Source organism: Erithacus rubecula (genome assembly GCF_903797595.1).
Source record: "Erithacus rubecula genome assembly, chromosome: 15".
In the NCBI taxonomy this organism is placed as follows: Eukaryota; Metazoa; Chordata; class Aves; order Passeriformes; family Muscicapidae; genus Erithacus; species Erithacus rubecula.
In genome coordinates, this window is record NC_136667.1 from 7,843,126 (window position 1) to 7,861,478 (window position 18,353).

At 41.1% G+C, this 18,353-nt stretch overlaps 1 protein-coding gene across 1 annotated transcript; it reads left to right on the top strand.

The window, feature by feature from the left end:
• Positions 1-239: 239 nt before the first annotated feature.
• Positions 240-17,500, top strand: IL13RA1 (interleukin 13 receptor subunit alpha 1). Its single transcript, XM_079318911.1, has 10 exons — positions 240-564; positions 3,578-3,735; positions 6,989-7,124; positions 8,989-9,109; positions 10,827-11,011; positions 11,454-11,602; positions 12,520-12,652; positions 13,115-13,211; positions 13,492-13,576; positions 14,698-17,500. The coding sequence occupies exons 1-10, from the start codon at positions 291-293 to the stop codon at positions 14,815-14,817; spliced, it is 1,458 nt and encodes a 485-aa protein (XP_079175037.1). The 5' UTR covers positions 240-290; the 3' UTR covers positions 14,818-17,500.
• Positions 17,501-18,353: the final 853 nt, after the last annotated feature.

Below are 18,353 nucleotides of genomic sequence, written 5' to 3' on the forward strand. Positions count from 1 at the left end.
GCGCGGAGCGGGTGCGGTCCTCGCAGGGGCCGTGCGGGCACCGCCCGCGTCCCGCGGCATCGCTGCGGCTCCGCGATTGCGGCACGGCCAACTCCGGGCTCGGGAAGCCACCGATGGCTCCAGAGCAAGGGGACTCAGTGAACTCGGGGTCTTTTCCAATGGAATTGATTCTGTGAAGTGTCTCAGCGCTCAGCGGAGTGCAGCGCAGAGGCGGCACAGGGAGCGAGGGAGGGGTGACAACAGAGGGATGGCCGTGCGGGCAGTGTGGGGCCGTGGGACGGCGCCGTGGGATGTCCCCATCCCTGCCCAGCTCTGCGGCCCGGGGCGGTGCTGCCCAGGTGGCGGGGCCGGGCCGCTCCTCCCGCCTGGCTCGGGTTACCTGGGCGGGCCGGCCCGTCCCGTCCCGTCACGCCGCCTTTCCCGGCTGGTCCAGCCCCTCGACGGGAAGTGGGAGCGAGGGGCCGCGCTGGGGCGGCCGAGCCATGGCTGCAGCCGCAGCAGCTCCGCTGCCCTGCCCGCTGCTCCTCGCCGTGTGCTGGGTGGTGGCCGCGGGCCCGGCGGCAGGTAGGAGCGGGCGGGGCGCGGGCAGGGGCGCGGGCAGGGGCGCGGGCCGGCTGCGCGCTGCGCTCCGCGTCGGGCGCGGTGCCGGGGCTGCAGCGGCCGCTCCGGGCTCTCCGTGCGCGGCTCGGGCGGCTCGGTCGCGGCCCCGGGAGCATCCCTGCGGACATGGATGGAAGGGAAATGCTTTCATTTTGCAATAGAAATCGCCCGAAGCTCGTCAGCCGTGTGCGAGGCAGCGCCGGCTGCGCGCCCTGCCCTGCCGCTTACCAGGAGCAGGGTTGATGAAAATTTGTTCTCCTCTTTCGGTCAGGCAGCTCTTGGCAGGGTCGGCAGAAATGTTTCAAGATCCATCTTCGTTTCCCGGGACAGTCTCTGCTTTAAAACCCCAAGCAGAAGCCCGCTCTCCTCCCGGTGCGGGAGCGGCTCCGCCGCGTGCGGGCACGCTGAGCCTTCCTCGCCCTGAGCCTTCGCTCTTCCCTTAGTATTCCCGATTTTGGAAGCACGAATGTTTAGTTTTAGGCAAGATGTGTGCGTGTCTTTGAGGACTTCCTAAGGATCCGGGCTTGAAGCTTCGCTCTCTGCTTACGTTATCCAAAAACCCAACGACAGACGTTAAAGAATTGCCATTTTTCAACTGTCTGCAATTGGGTTTATCACTATGAAATCAACTTTCAGGAAATGCAAGACGACAGAATAAAAATAGGATGAGTTTTTTATTCCTTTACAACACTCCCATGGTACTTGATGCAAAGGATTTACTGACCTTTCCTCGTTAGGGCTTTTAGAAATAACATTTTTCTATGCCTCACCTAATCTCTGATGGCTACTGCTGTGCTCCTTTTCTTAGAGGCACCACTGTGATTTTTGCATTTTAAGAGTGAAATAACGGCTTGCCTACATTTTGTAGTTGGTCATTGAGTTGTTCTGCAAAATTGCTACCGAAGTTTTAATAACAAGAGCATGAGAATATATTTTACACAGACAAAAGTATGAGATTGGCCTAACCTATGAATAAAAGCTGAATCAAAAACATTAAAACACAAGCTTCAGAATTCTATAGAATAATCAAAAACCTACTAGATTTAAACTTTTTACACTAATACAATTTACTGATTAATTTATAAACTTTGAATATTAGTGCTTCTTTCTGTGGCTAGAAATCTGCAAACTTAAGCACAATAGCTTCTAATCAAACCTATTAGAAGAAAATGTTTAGAACTTCAGAATAGCAATCAGGGATAACATTTTTTAATGGTTTTTGGCTGCTGTAGGTAAAATTTCAATCATGACAAGATAGAATGCTTGGAGCTGTGATACTCTTGTTCAAAAACTTTTTCTTTTTCTTTTTTTTTAATTATTAAAAGGACTCAGCATTTGCAAACTTAATGTCCCAAGGCTGTTCCTAAAGCCTGTCCTAAGTTTTTGTAAGTGGAAGAGGTAATAAGCAAAGATGTTCTAGCTACATTCAGTTTTCTCACTGGAGACTGTTTTTTTGCAAGAACCAAAATTTCTCTTTTCTGCTCAAGCAAAAATCCCAAAAACTTTAAGTCTTCAAACAAATTAGGCATATTCAGACTAAATCGGTGAATCCTTGTAATTATTATTTGTGAATACACATGGATGGTAATGGTGCCTGATCTCTACCATTGCCTGTCCTTGAACTATGCAAAGGTCTGAGAGACCTCCAGAAGTTTGATGAATTCCCTTCAAGATTTGGCTGGTCTGGCTTTCAGGAAATGTAAGATAATGGTGTCATGGATGCTTTGAGCAGAATTCTTGCTCAAGGAAGCTGTTTTGCTTCTCTATCTTCCCTCTTCCTTGTGCTAGCAAAAGGAAGTGGGACTGCACTGTGACCTGAATGGGAAAATTGATCTTGAAGGATTTATTCTGCCCTTTTCCTGTGAGCTCTCTTGGATATTAGGATGGGTTGAACTTGGTTCCCTGGGACACCAAGACATGCAGCTCTAGTTGATATCTGAAGTGTTTGTGAAACTGTTGAGTAACAAGGGTGCACTGTCCACAGGCAAACAAATGGTGGTGCCTCAGTGGTGACTGCTGGAGATACTCTGAGAAACAGTCTCATTGGGCTTCTGGTTCAATATCTTCTCACAGTACACATTAGAGTGGCGCCTTAAAAAAACAAAATCCACTTTCACTTTCTTAGGGAATTCCCAATTGGCGATGTTTTCTAGAATCGATGTCTGACACTACTTTTTACTGGAACTTTGCCATTTTCTTTTGCATTTCCCCTCTTTGTTTTCTAATATGACCTTCAGGCTGTGTGATGGGTCTTGAGTAGGCATTGACTCAATGCACAAGAAAAGGAAGGGTCAATGCACAAATGGATTTATTGCTGCTGCCATCTCTGAGTTGTGGCCCTGTTCTGCTTCTCATTGGCTTTTGGGGAGGTGAAAAAATGTACCACTGAAGTGCCAGAAGTAAATTACTACTTGTCCCCCACTGGTTTTGCTCACTGCACCGGAACATAGTATTATATTTTTAATAGGTAATTGAGAAAGTGATGTGTTGTTTTTTAACATTCTTGCATTTGCAATCTCTGCTTAAATTGTGCTTCTAGCTTACAGCTGTTGCAAGATGTAGTCATTTGACTTTTTAAGGATATCTCTTTAAAACTGTGCTGATGGATAACTTTTAGGGAAAACAAAGTATTAATTTCCCCACAGAATGTATATACTGTTTTTGCTAAAGTTTCAGCACATGGTTCATCTTCCTGCAATGTGCAAAACTCGAGTACCACAACCACTATGTTGTTGTAGGCTACAACTTCTTAAAAATTACTTTTCAGTTAATTTGTGCATATTTAAATTGTTTATGAGTTGAGATAACAAGAATATTAGAAACACTTTAGTGGGCACCTTATCTGGTAGCAATTATGAGATGACAAAGCTGAGAAGTTATTTGTGTTCTTTTCTGTCAGAGTCAAAAATCTGCCAGTATTACTAATGGTAAAGTATGGGCCAACAGGATTGTTATACTGGTAACTCCTTTCTTCCAGGAGCGAAAATTCTTCCATCTCCATCGAACTTGAATTATTCATTTATCCATATCTGTACTCTGAACTGGACATGGAACCCCCCAGAGAACATCAGCAGTAGCTGCAACCTGGAGTATTCCAGTGCTGTCATCATTGATGGGGTTCCTGATGACAGAGAGGTAAGTATATCACCTCTTTAAACTCCGTGTTCCAGTAAATGTCTTACTGTTATAAAACTCTGTGTGGGAGAGCATTTACACATGCATAAATACAATTCATTCTTATCATGGGATCAAAACCTCAAAAATGAATCATACCAGCATATGGGATCTTCAGATCAGAAAAATCTGTCTGTTGCTCTCTGATAACTGAGTGCTGATGGTAACACAGAAGTACTGCAATAATAATGGGAAAAGTCTTGTATCAGTCTTTGCTTATTCAACTTTCTAGAAAACACAGATACAAGGGTAGTCTACACCCTTAAGAGTTAAGTGGGAATTTGCAAAGGCCTTTCTCCTCTGCTTTGAACTCAATTTAAAGAGACAAGCAGATTTAGTGGTTTGACAACATTGTGTCTTTTGGAGGTGATGCCAAGAATTAACATTCCCCCATTTACCCTCTCTTTGCAATTACAGTTATTTATGGGGTTGTTGTGTTTTGAAGACCATATGGAGCATGTTTGTTGCCTGGAATAGAAGTAATGTAACACATTTGTTTTGGGCTTTTGTTTTCTGTGTTAGATGGTTCACAGCCCAGATGTGCTGCTGGCTGTGGATTAGCCGCTGTTTGGTCAGGACATTGCCATGGTGCCATTGCCATGGGCTGTAGGACAAGTATTTTTACAGTTTATTGCCAGTAAGAAAATAAATCCGTAATCCCAATAATTTGAATTTGAAGACTTTGGTAGATGCCAGCTGTCGGGGAGGCAGTCCTGCTATTTCAGATATGTTTACAATTGATATGATGCCTCTTGAAGCGGTCCTTTGTTGTTGAGCCTTGTTACAGTCTTGCAGCCTGATGCTAACATTGGTCTCTTCGTGCTAACCACTCTACTTTTTCTCACAGCTCCAGGATATCCTGGACATGATTAGGGATGTGGTTTGGTCAGTTTGGATGGAGCATTGAATAACCTACTCTAGAGGAAGGCAGGAACCCACAGTGAGGGAGTTGGAACCAAATGATCTTTGAGCTTCCTTCCAGCTCAAACTGTTTTATGGTTCTGTGACTGTGGTTTAGCAAACAGCTGAGCTGATTTAATGTCACTACTAAAAGGATGACATTTCACTTTTATACTAATGATCTCTAATAATCTTCATTGGACCTTTAGATGAGCCAGTTGAACCTGCTAACATAACAGAAACCTGTTTACCTATTTTGATTGATTCACTAACAAATCAGCAAGTCGAAAGTCTCTTTGGTTAAAGAGCTGAATGAGTTTTTGAAAGGGTCTAAGAGATATTAATGTCATCAGCTGAGAGTCAGCAGTTGCACAGGTTGGGATGAAAGAGACTGTACATTTTGCTGCATATTTTTTCTCAGAGAACCTGTTGGAGATTAGGATTTTTTTTCTTTCCTTTTTTTTTTTTTTTTAAGGAAATTTTCTCGTATTTGTTGCTAAGAGATGATAACTGATACTTAAGAGATTCAAAAGAAGTGGTCAAGGTGGGATGAAGGGGTGCAGTGGCTGCAGCCCCTTTGCTGGGGCTTTTCTCTTGGGAAGGACAGAGAGACTTTGGGATTTTGGCCGGGCTCAGCTTCGAGCTCTCTCTCACTCTTGGGATCACAGGCTGCCATCGCTGTGGGAAGAATTTGCCACCACTGAGGAGTCCTGTCTCCCACTATTTTCTCCTACCATGAGTGAGCAGAGTGAATGAAGCTCTGCTCGTGGCAGCAGCCATTGCACTGGGGCCTTATTAACACCCGACCTCACTAGAAAGGACCCTCACCACCTGTTCAGGTGCCTCAGGGAAAACCTGGGACCCCGAGCCCCTTCCCCTTCCAAAGGAGCCTCTCCTGGCCGTGTCTGGGGCTGCTGCTGCCCAGCCCCGCCGTTCCTCTGCCTCTGCTCTGGGTTTTTCCCTGCTCTGTAACCCCACACTCCTGCTGCCGGGACACCCCGCGGCTCCTGCTACAGCTGCGGAGGTTCTGACACATTTCCTTCATTACTGCGCCATTTTGCTCACCTCTCCCGTTCCAGCTTGCTGCTTCTGAGGTTCCGCTGCAGCCTGTTCGCCATCCAGAGGGGCACTGACACCGCTGCCCTGGGGTTTGCAGAGGAAGCCGCTTCTCTCAGTGCCGGCCCGGCCGCCATTGCCGCGTGAGGGAGAGCGGCCGCGCCACAGCGCCCCCTGCAGGCGCGGGGGAATGCTGGCCCTGCCCGGCCGGGAGCCCCCAGCGCCCCTGCTGGCCGTGCCCGGAACTGCAGCGCAGGGAAGGTGCCGCCGCCCAGAGAGGCTGTGCCTGGCTTTGTGTTCTGTTCCTGCTGCTGGCCTTGCTCTGCAGGCACACACCAGCAAAGAACTGATGTTCCTCTTCACATAGCTTTGCCTGAAAGCCCTGTTATTTTGGAGTTAGAATAATTTGCAGGAAAAGGGGGCACATTTTCCCTTCCAAGGGAAGTTCTCGCCTTCCCTGGAAGACACCTGTCTTTCAAACCCAGACAAACCTAATCTGTACATTTGATTGATTTCTTTGCTCTCTCATTAGTGCCAATATATATTATTTTTTTATATGAGTGGTTGCAGCATTCTTTGGCCATAAGAAAAATATTTGTTTTGTATTGAGTTTCCAGTTAACTAAAAGGCATCCTCCTAGTCCAAGAAAAGATGGTCAAGAAAGTGTGTGATAAAATGGTGAGCCTGTTTCTCACACAAACATACTCAAAATGGAAGATCATGAACTACTTGGGCTTGATGTGATGTTACTGCTTTTAATAGCCATTTATGGGTTTGTTTTGGTAGGTTTTTCTTCTGCTCTTTAAATCGTCCAAACTCATCTCGCTGCTTTTTAGTTGTCTTCAAATGTTTTTCATTTGTTGGTCATGCCCTCATGTGCACACAGAAAGGTGAAGGTCAGATCTGTAAGCGCCTGTTTATACATCTATAGTATAAACATGCTTATTTTGCATTATCCACCAAGACTTATTCTAGGATAATTTTCCCCTATGTTATACTTATTTCTTAATCTCTGTGTGGCCTTTGCTTATGAGTGTAGGTCACAGGGTTTTTCTTTGTGAGCTCTGACTGTGCCTGAAAAAGAAAAAGCACAGCCAAGTGATGCTGAGTCTTCCCACATAGTCAGACACTGCTTTCCTTTGGCTTTGAGCTGTAGTCTTTCTGAAGGGCTGCAATATATCCTTACACTGGTAGGAACTCCTGTGTGTCTGAGGGGGTATGACACATGTTTTGGTTTTCTTCCCCCATCTAAACCCAGGAATGGAGTAAGAACCTATTCCGTGTGACAGATATCCACCTGAATGAGAAAATGCGCTTCAGAGTGAGAAGTGAATGCAAGAATGACAGCACCAGTGAGCCCAGTCCCTGGGTGGAGATCTCCCTTCTGCCTAAAGGTAATGCCAGCAGAGCCAGACTCCTCTTGGCCTGAGGAGACTTGGCTTTTTCTCTGCTCTTTAAACAAGAATCATAAAATATATCTTAGAGAAATACCAGACAAAAGGGCTGGTTTTATTAATAGGGCTTAAACAGAATAAGGGCTCCTCTGATGCCTAAAGTCTTCTGGACAAGCTTGTAAAATCAAAGTGCTCTTCCAAAGCAGCAGTGTGGTTCCTGTTATTTCTCTTCTGCCTGCTTTGAGCTGTAGTCCTTCTGAGGGTCTGTGATATATCCTTACACTGACAGGAATTCCTGTGTGTCTGAGGGGGTATGACAAATGTTTTGGTTTTATGCCCCCCATCTAAACCCAGGAATGGAGTAAGAGCAACTTTGGTTTTGGTGGCTGTGGCATAAGAGAGAGCTTAGACTCCATTAAGCCTGATGCCTTCATGACTGGGATTCAAGTCAGTTTATTTTTTATGATTTTTCTGTATAAACAGAAGTCCATAAAATAACCCTACAATTGTCCATGTAGGAGGAGAAATGTAGCAAATTTAACAACTTGTTGAAAAAAATTGCTTAAATAATTGTAATAGGGTTCTGTCTTTTTCAAAAAAGATGAGTGGGGTCTACAAAGCACAGCAAAATGAATAGAGAAAAAGTATTTTTTGTTTATTGACACGCAGAAGTAAGGCAACCACAGCAAAATTGTTAGGAAGAAGATTTTGGGGAGTATTTTGCTGAATGCTTGAAGTTAGGATGTACAGCAAGAAAATGAGCCTCTTGCCTAAAAGTCTGTTTTAACCCAGGAGCATGACTTGATGTGGATGAAAACCACATGTGGTTGGGAGAATCAGAGACCTTATATCAAGCCTGTGTGTGTGTCTGCCAGAATGGTTCTGGAAAATCAGGGAAGCAGATCATTAGGACAGCATGTACTAAACAGGCTGGGGCTTTTAAAAGTCTGTTTGCAGATAAAATATTTTTGTGTACTTCACAGAATAGGAAAGCCTGTGTCATTTCCCTGTGTCTTAGCTGCTGCTGCAGGGACAAAGCAAGCTTGGACTTTCAAAGTAGATCCATGTTTAACATTAATTTAGTTTTTAGTTCATGGAGAAATTGCTACTTGTTACAAGGAAAAAGTACCCAATAAAATGTAGTATGATAATACAGAGCAAAGAACTCAAACAGAAATGCTAGATTGAATATGAGAGACTTTATTCCATAATTGCTCTGCCTGGGTAATCCATTGACTTATTCACAATTGCTAACTACTGATTTGTATTGATGTGACTTGAGTTTCCAAATGTTAAATTTTAATGTCTAAAGGTATATGGATCTCAATTAAAAAGTGTTTCTTTTGTCAATATTTAAGACTCAGAGGTATTTCCATATTCAGAACACCAAGCAACTAATACAGTATTTGGAGAAGATAGAAATAGTCAGCTTTTAATTATGGTTGACATTGATGGCTGTAATATCATTTAACTTTGTTAATAGTTTTCCCTGTAATTACCAGTTACTTTTACTTATTTTTAAAGTACTTGTAGGTTAGTAGAAATAAATATTTTCCTGACTCAATACCTTGTCCTTAACATCTGGTAACTCTAAGTAGCAATTCAGCCATGGTGAACACTGGGATTTGCTGTTATGGTTGGCTTGCCTCTAGAAATTACTCTGCTGAGATTTCAGCCATTGCAAGCTCTAAACAACTGGAATTCATAATTTGTTGTGCTGAACAGGCAGTGTAGTCTGAGAGGTAACCAACCCATTTCTGCCTTCCAGTTTCAGTTATGTAAAATGAAATGTTTTACTTCTGAAAAAAACACAGAAAACTTGGACAAAATAAATCTTAGAGAACATTTCCAACTTGCCTTGCAGGTGTTCTGGGTACTGCTGCTGTTGACTTGAGCTGTGTTTGGCACAATTTGGAGTACATGGCTTGTACCTGGCGTCCTGGGGAGAATGCAAGCAGTGACACCAGCTACACTTTGTCCTACTGGTTCGTAGGAGATTTGTATTCCCAGCTCTAAAGTGCTCCAGGACTAATCTTTAGTTTTACATGACACATTCCACTTGTCTGCTCCCTCTTGCTTTGAAAGTTCCCAGGGCATTGTGTCTAAGTTACTGTTCAGTCCCATCCAACAGAAAGGGGTCAGAAGCTGCTATGGCCAAGACTTGGGGAAGCTGATATATTCTGTCTGCTTTGGCAGCCCATATTAACAAACTGTTACTGCTTTCTATATTTTTGGGCCCTTGATTCAAAGAGGGAATAATTAAGAGCTAAGATAGACCAATGTATTGCTTTCTTTGCAGAAGAAGTTTGCTGTTTAAGTTAGGATCACTCACAAATGTATGTGTCAGTTCATAAACCATTGGGAAATGGTATGAAAGCATTAATAACTCTTAGTAGTGCTTCTGTTTGCATCTTCCATGTTGTAAATAACTGATTCACCTTTAAAGCTATGAAGAACATCTTTTTATCATCATCATCCCTGCTGGCCACTGGACAGCCATAAATGGTGCCTTGTTCCAAGGGAACAGAGTTGTGTGAGCCAGCTCTTGGCATTGATAGCTAATCTATGCATACTTCTGCACCTTGATGGGGCTTGTGAAATGCCAGATTGCATTAGCTTCTGTAGAAATAGTGGAGTTTCCATTTTGAAAGCCCCACGCTGTAGTTTTAAATCAGCTTTCTGTCTTATTTGAGCTAACTACATAAACTTTTTGCTCTTCTCCAGTGGCAGTCTCCTATTCAGCTGTTCAATTCAGACTATTTGGGTGGCAAACAGCAGAAAACTTGCTCCTTTCATTAACATGGGGGGACTGTTTGTTCCCTGTCTAGACTGCTGCTCAAACTTTTCCTTTGTTACAAGAACAGGACCAATACATTGTTGAAGATCTGAATTTCTGAGTATAGAGATACTTACTGGAATAATGCTTTATATTTGAGCTATGTATTACCAACCTGCCCTTAATCTTAAATGGAATATGTACCTGTAATGATTTAAAGTGTTTTAATTCATGCTTCTTTGAGAGGATAATTTTTAGATTTTAAAGCCAAAAGCTAAGAAAACACTCCAGTTTTAGACTGAAAGATACATTTTTCACAATGCCAGTGAGGTGGGTTTTTTTGGTTTTGTTTTTCTTGGAAGGAAAGGTTACTGGTGTATTTTCATTGGGGCTTTGGCAACAATGAGAAGCAAGGAAGAAGTTTGTCTTCCTAACTTCTCTATTATTGGAAGGGGATACTGACATTTTGAAAAGCAAATCAGATAAATAGGTGAAACAACTATCTCAAGAGTTGCAATACTTGAAGCAGAGCTAGAGGAGGTTGATCAGTTCATTTTGTCACAGAAGTGAAATTCCATTGAGAAGAAATGGTCTAAATTAGTTTGTGTTTTAAATATTCTTTGCTCCTTAGAATTGTTCTCCCATGTGGAAAATGTGAACCAAAGCTGGCAGCAGTTGTTCTCTTTGATATAAAGCAAGCCTGCCTCTCTTTCTGTTCCTTGGCACTCTTCACAAAAACAATACTCTTTCTAAGGCCTGAGATAGATTACAGCCTGCTCACTTTGCTTAGCCTCACTTTTTTATGTGCTATAGCATAGCTTTAATGCAATATCAGTCTTTAGAATTTGTAACACATATTTATAAACAAGCTTTCCCCTTGCTGTCCTTTTCTTCTGAATTTTACAAGAATCATTTTATTCCTCTAGGTTTGATGGCTTGGAAAAACCTAAGAAGTGTAGCAACTCCTCTGTAGACCAAGGAATCTTTGAATGCATTTTCAATCTTACCTTTCCAAAAGACACCCTCACTTATCCTGATATAAGTATTTTGATCAGCAGTGATTCTGAAGAAATTAGGCCTGTGTGTGCAATTAAAAATCCTACCACCCTTGGTAAGCTTAACACCACATCATAAAAATATAATTAAAATAAGTAGTTTGGTAGTATATTGTTGTGTTAGAGAAAGTTTCACCTCAAAAAATATGGGTGAAACAATGAGATTAGATGCTCCCTTCTTCTACTGACCTTTGATTTGAAATTATGTAGGCAAGAGTTTGTTTTCTGTGGGATGGGTATCTGGTGGGGAGGGGAGAGGGGTAATTTTCTGTTAGCTTCTACTCTTATTCTTTAGTTGGATTCACTCTTTTTTTTCTGGGTTTTTTTTTTTTTTTTTTTTTTTTTTTTTTTTTTTTTTTTTTTTACTTACCATTGTTAGCTTTTTCCTCTTTCTCTTTTTAATCTGGTGTAAATGTAATATTCTGTAATACAGGACTGAACAATTTTTGTAAGCAATGACATAAACTTTTTAACTAATTATTCCATTTTGCATTTCAGTAAAACCTGCCACACCAAGAAAATTGACAGTGTCAAAGACTGATGATACAATTGATGTAAAATGGAGTGAATCAGAAACTTTCCAGAAAAATTGTTTACACTATGAAGTTAAACGTTACAATGGTGATTTGGACATTCAGATGATTGAAGTAAGTTTTCCTTACTGATATTTTTATGTGAATCTTTTGTAATAATTGCAGTTGAAAATGAGCAGCTGCACCTGTTGACATGTTAATGGGTTGGGTGCCAGAGCTGGAAGTTCTGTGTGAGTGTAGGATTTTTCTCTCATGCTGTAAGTTTATGTTAGTAAAAGCTGTACATCAAAATTCATCCAAGTCTTATGAATCCTTCCCATAATTTTTTAGGGCAATTTGTTAGTGTGTGAGAGCAGAAGGATTTACTATCAGGAAATGATGGCTGTAAGCTTCTCAGCATATGGATTTTGGTGTCTTGGTGTTAAGTTTTCCTGCTGTTGGTCTTGAGTGCTGTGATCTGATTGTCCTAAAGAAAAATGAGCTGCTGGTGCACACAAGAACAGAGAATCTCATACAGATAAGCAAGGGGATAAAGACTGAGCACGAAGGGGAAGAAAGAGGTGTGCACTCTCAGATACACTGATTTTGGATATAAAATAAGTGCAGCTGGATCCTACCTAGTGTGTTCTCCTCTCTGTAGAGGTGTCCCAAAACACTTCGGTATGGTCACAGTTATGATGCCATGACAAGAAAGGAGGGCAGGGTAAATTGCAGATGTTTTTCAGAAGGAAAAAAAAATTAAAAAGGCACTGTTCCAAATTCCAAGTCTTAGTAAATCATTGATGCCAAGTGCTGCATGATAGATGTAGTGGTGAATGAGATTAAATCTTAGCTTTGGAATGTGCATTTAGGCACTCTGTGCTTGTTAAATGCCACTATGTCCTATTTTTAATGAGGTTTCATAGCCATAAAAAGGTCTTCCATCAAAACATTCAGAATACATTAGCTGCACAATGTAAATAGTCTTAGAAGTGACTGAGAATATGTTGATAATTGAACAAAGCAAATTACCTTTTCTTTTTTTCCCTTAGTCTGAAACGAATTCTGTGTCAATTCCTGGCGTTGATTCTGATAGCAAGTACACCTTCAAAGTGAGAGCAAAACCAAAGTGGGTGTGTTACAACAGCAATTTCTATAGTGACTGGAGTGAAGAAAAGAGCATTGGTGAGAGCACTTGTTCTTGCATTGTGTTGCACTTTACTCTTCATCTGTAAGGCATTTAATACCTTTATGTTTGCTAAGTAAATGGGAGTCAAAGATCATCTTCCTATGTACCTATTTAATTTTGAGTGAAAAAAGGCAGAAGAGCTCTAGTCCTTCAGCAGCACTGTCAGTCTCAGCCTGTGCTGCTGTATATGTTGATAGTGGTGGCATTTGTGTAGCTATGCAATGCCCAGTGTAGCCAATTTTTCAGCCCTGAGTCTTGCTCATTTGCATTTTCTTGCTAAACACATCTACATTATAATCCCATATTTGAAAACTGAGCCTGTCCTGTCTTCAAAAGTGCTAATGTACTTGCAAAAGCACTGTGTCTATGAACAAATTGGAGAATTAAATATTTTGTTGTCATTGTTCCTAAAAAGCCTCTCAAAACATCTCTAAGTTTCTACAATTTCTGTTTTCCAGGCCAGAAGAGGGACTCTACAACCTACTTTATTCTAATAATCACCATTCCACTAATCGTAGCAGTATCTACAGTAATCCTACTAGTTTATCTGAAAAGGTAAATAATGATCTCTCTACATTTGCTCTTGTCTTTGTCAAGAAGAAAAATTATTGAGAATCTGTCTGTGTCAACGTTCTCCTTTCCTTCTGTTTTGGGGAGTACAAATAAGAAAGGGGTGCAGTTGCCCAGAGAATGAAGGCTGGCCAGTGATGACAAAGCTGACTCCACAAATTTTCTTGACTGTACCCAAATATGATTTTGACATTTTTAAATGATTTTGTGACTTTTTATATTAATATATCTTTCACTTAAATATTTTCTTTTTACCTTAATTAAGGCTGAAGATATTAATTCTTCCACCAATTCCAGACCCTAGAGAAATTCTTAAGCGCATGTTTGGAGAGCAGAACGAGGATTCCCAGGTTGGTAAGGGCCAACAAATCTACTGAACTGGGATTTTTAGGGTTGCATGTGTCTGTCTTATCATTAACTGGGTATAAGTATATTATATGAAGATTAAGTATTTACAATACTAAAGTTCAGAAACAATTACCCAAAAGTTTGACTTTCCCCCCTCTGCCTTCCCCCTAAACTGTATGTACTTTTCCAATTATAGTAGAATTGCATTATTCTGTAGCTCCAGACTGCTAGTTCCTTAAATTTGTTTCAGGTTGAGGTTTTTTGGGTGGCAGTTTTTTGATTGTCAGGCTTCTTTTGCTATGTGAGTTTTGATTTGAGGATTTTTTGTTTGCTTTTGCAACTCCATTAAGTGACTTCTACTGAACATTCATGTCTTTTTCTGTTACTTAATCACATTTATGATGCTGAATGAAGCTATTTGTATTTGACTTCCAGAAACTAACATTTTTAGCACTCTCACATTTATCACAGTCTGTTGGCTAGGAAGTAAATCAGACATATAGCTTCTTGTTGGCAAAAGAACAAAAGCAGCTATAGTTGTTTCAGGCATTAGTTGATGAAAGGTTTGGAGCAGTGCCTTATTTCAGGGAAAATAAACATAATACCCATTAAGGAAACTTTTACTTAGAAATAAATCTTTCTCAGTAGCCCTTTGTAAAAATCCTAAGAGAAGCACACTGACAAGCCCTAATCCAAGCCTTGACAGGAGTGGTGAATGTTGTTCTCCCAGATGGGACTCTTGGCCACGAGGGCTGTAACCGTGGCAGCTGTTACACTTAGTTGTGCTTTCACAAGTGTTTTGTTACTGCCCTGTGTAATTTTCTCTGTGTACTCTGTGAAAACTCTACAAAGTGTGTACATGCTCAATTCTCCATCCTGCTGCCTGAGCTTCACCTGTTGGCTATAGCTGGAAACACCCTTGAGGTGGGGACCACCCTTCATCTGCAGAGGACACCTTCTGTCAGCCAGGCCTGAGCCATGGCCCTGAAAAACACAGTTTATTGTCTGCATTTTCACCATAATACAGGGCATATGTTGTGGAACAGGGGTCTGTCTTACTGGGTTGAAAAAGCAACATTCACCAGGAGGAAATACTATTAAAAATGTTGTTCCTCTCTTCCAGAGCTCTGCAAAGGATGATCCCATGAATGCTTTTGACCGGTTAATTATAGAAGAGGAAATTCATTCTTTAATTTTAACAGAAACTTCAGAGAGCACTTATTCTGAAAAAGAAAACAGGTAGACTCTACTTTATCAGTGAAAGAGGAGGAAGCTGATTCCTGCTCCCCTACCTCAGGTGACTGTAGATGTGAAGAGGCCTGTGAGATATTGGCCAGCTCTGACCACTCTGGCTTTCTCTGGTGCACAGAAGATGCATCACTAAGTGGCTGTTCTTCCATCTCTGCCAGAAATACTCATCAGAGTTTGGTCAAGATGAGCATGTATGTTCCATGTGACTGCACATGCAATTCCATGTGGCTGCATTGTGGATCCCCTGGCTTCAGCCAGCTCTGCCCTGTTACTTGTCACTTGCACTTGTGTTTGTGCCTCAGACCACACTGTCGGGGGTTTGGTGTTTCTTTTATTTTTGAGCAAGTACTGTGACTTTTCTGAAGTATTTGGCTGTATTTGCAGTAGGTGGGATGAGGCTGGTTTGCAGTAGATGGGTCATTAGTGCTACCACTGCTGCCAGGTGGGATGGCAGAGCATGGACTGTGTGTGGATAACCCTTTGTGTGTGTGCCTGGGCTGGGCACTCTCAGCACTTACAGCCTGGGTTTCTTGTGCTTCTGCCCATCAGCTGGGGCTTGGTCAATTTTCACCAAAAAGGGTATTTTTTTAATTTGAAAATGTGTATGAAAAGCCTCTCTGCTTTCCAGCTGGTGTTCAGAATATTCATAGGAAAGGCTTAATTTTGTTACCCTGTCAATTGCCTTTTCTCCGATGCCTCACCTTCGTGGACTTCTTGGGTGAATTATACTATGTTTAAAATGAGAAATAGAATATTTTTTTATTTGTTCTGTGCAGTAGCAGATAACTGTATTGAGTCTCACCAGACTGTGATTCTACTTTGGCCATATTGGCCTGAAGGCACCTGATTTTTAGCTGCTAAGTTGTCCTGAGTCTGTCCAGCAAAAATACCAGGATGGATGCATGAGTGTAAGGAGCTGTGGTCAAACTGATTAGCAAATATTAAACCACTGAAACCCAACTAATTCAAAGGCTTCAAAACCCATCCTTACTGCCAAACTGATGGATCTGGGGAAGAGGGGATGACAACCTGTTTTCTATGGGAGAAATTTTATTCTTTCTATTATGATGAGACTGATTTGAGCTTCCCCTCTAGGACTTAGCAATATAAAACAAGGTGCTGATTTGACTTTTTAAAAAAAGCTTTCTTCTATATTTTACTGCAACAGTTTGACAGGTATTTTTGTTGCTGTTTTGTTCATTCTTTGATTGTTTTGTTTTGAGGGTTCTCTACCCAGCAAAGCTCAGCAGGTGTTTTCTGGCACAAATGTGACATTTTTCTGCTCTGCATTCTCAGCATTAGTTTCTGCCCTGTGCTGCAGGGGTGGTTACAATGGTACCTTGATTGTACTGGAGGAAGAAGATAATGGAATGGAGACAGAAAGATCCATGGAAGCCGTTTATGGTCAGTGCTCAGGGATTTCTTGCTCCTTCCAGATAACTGTAGACGTGTGAGTCATGGACATAGACAGTCTTAGGCTGGGAAGAGATCTCCTGATAAGCCTTATAGGAGCAAACTTTACAGCTACTAACCTTTTAAAGTTCATCCCTGTCTTCAAGCTCCATTCAGTCATAAAAGTGAAACTAAATGCTATATTTTTAGAACATATTGTTCTGCAAGAAGAATGAGTGCCACGTTTTTTTTTTTAGCTACAAATGTGCATCTTTTATGCAGTTATTCCCTCCTTATCAATAAATCAAAATTCTTTCCCCATTGTCCACTGAGCCTTTCAAATACAGTTTTTTCCATGTTTTGTCTTCCTTTTGTTAGTGATAGAAAGGGGAATAGAAATGTAGCAGAACCAGCAGACCCCCTATTAGCATATGCCTTTTATCTCCAATCAGGCTAAAAAAAACCCCAACATTATAAAAAATAATAAATAAGACACAGTAAAAATAAAGCCTCAGGGATTTCAGTGAGATAAAACTCAGGATATACAAAGTCAGCTAGTAGCACTTTCTGAAATTCCAGGGATTAAGGAATAGCATGAGGGAAAGAGTAATTACATTCCTTGCCAAATTCATTCCCTCTGAAACATTTATGTCATTATAATGATAAATATTCCTTCAATCTACCTCATCTGGAATGTTGCTCAACACAGACCACTAGACAAACAGAAATGTATAATTTGAAGATAAGTAAGCATAACAGTGTAATGTAAAGTTTTGTGGTTTTCAGTGTAGCAATCTAGGAAAAAAAGTATTTGCCCCTAAATTCTTTTGAATTTTATGCTGGTGTGTATGACAAAACCAAAATATATTTGCTTTTGAAAAAACAAACCAATAAAAAAACCCAAATAAATTTGTAAAGCCGTAGGAGTTGGGGGGGGGGGGGGGGGGGGGGGGGGGGGGGGGGGGGGGGGGGGGGGGGGGGAAGGATGGAAAGTGTTAGGCCAAAAGGAAGATTTAAATGCAAAGGATGGTTTAGGTCACTATATAGAAAGGTATTGAATAACACTAGTTGACACTTCCTCATGGATTCATTTCTTGAGCCTGTGTTTCAGCATGTAAAGCAAGTGTCTGAATATACTTTCACCTTTAACATGCTCTTTTAAAGGTAAAAGGTTTTTTAGCTTGAAATTGTCTAAATTTTGCTATAATATTTTTTTATTGCAGTTACTTGATCTGTAAATTTGTTCAAAGAGTGAATAAATATGATTGACTGCTTTTCAGTGTAATGGCATGGCATTTTGTTCTTGGGCTGGGAAGATTAAACTGTGGCCAAAGAAATGGGTTTTGAATGAGAACCCATGTTTGAAGCATGCACAACCCAGAGAAGAAAAGCTGAGTTGCTTTGCCCTCTTCTCTTTCAAGAATCACACACTCATAGTGGATGGACTGCAGTAGCCATGGTTTGTGGTGGGTAGTGGAACAGAGATGGAGCTGAGCACAAGGTTTGGGCTCTCACCCTCTCTGTACTCAAGGCCATTCTGCTTTCTAACATTGGCATGTTATTTTAATGCTATGGAGAATTAATAAACCATTGAAGTGGAATTTGATTGGAATTACTGCAGCCTTCCCCAATGTATTTAATGTTTTATATCTTTGTTAGCTGCTGAAGTTATTGAAAATGCTGGGTTGCTGGACTGATGAAAATCATCAACTTGTAACTTAGACCCAAATATATTCAAGTGCCAAACAAACACATCAGTAATGACTTCTTGGAAAGATTCAGAGAGAGAATTCTTTGTTCCCTTCAGTTCAGTGAGCAATCATTCAAAAGCAAGATATAAACCATGATATCAAAAACCAAGACTTTCGTATTTATCTTTCACAGTTCTACAGTTTTGATGGTAATAATGACTAACAATTAGTTACCATTATTACCATAAGTGACCCTTTCCTATTTTAATACATTCTGTTAAATAATCTAAACTTTCTGTATTTGGTGTCATTGAGAAATTGAACAATCCTTTTTTTTTTTTTTTTTTTTTTTGGTTAAGTAATGACGTGAAAGGAGTTCTAGAGGAACACACTGAAGTGTAAACCATAGTGTTTCAGTGCTTATGACTGAAACTAGGGTAGAACT

Bases quoted from the DNA above. Each gene is read 5' to 3' on its own strand.
- IL13RA1 (XM_079318911.1), top strand. From the start codon at position 291: ATGTCCCCATCCCTGCCCAGCTCTGCGGCCCGGGGCGGTGCTGCCCAG. The intron at 565-3,577 runs GTAGGAGCGGGC...CCTTTCTTCCAG, and splicing joins GGCCGCGGGCCCGGCGGCAG to GAGCGAAAATTCTTCCATCT. The intron at 13,577-14,697 runs GTTGGTAAGGGC...CCTCTCTTCCAG, and splicing joins AGCAGAACGAGGATTCCCAG to AGCTCTGCAAAGGATGATCC.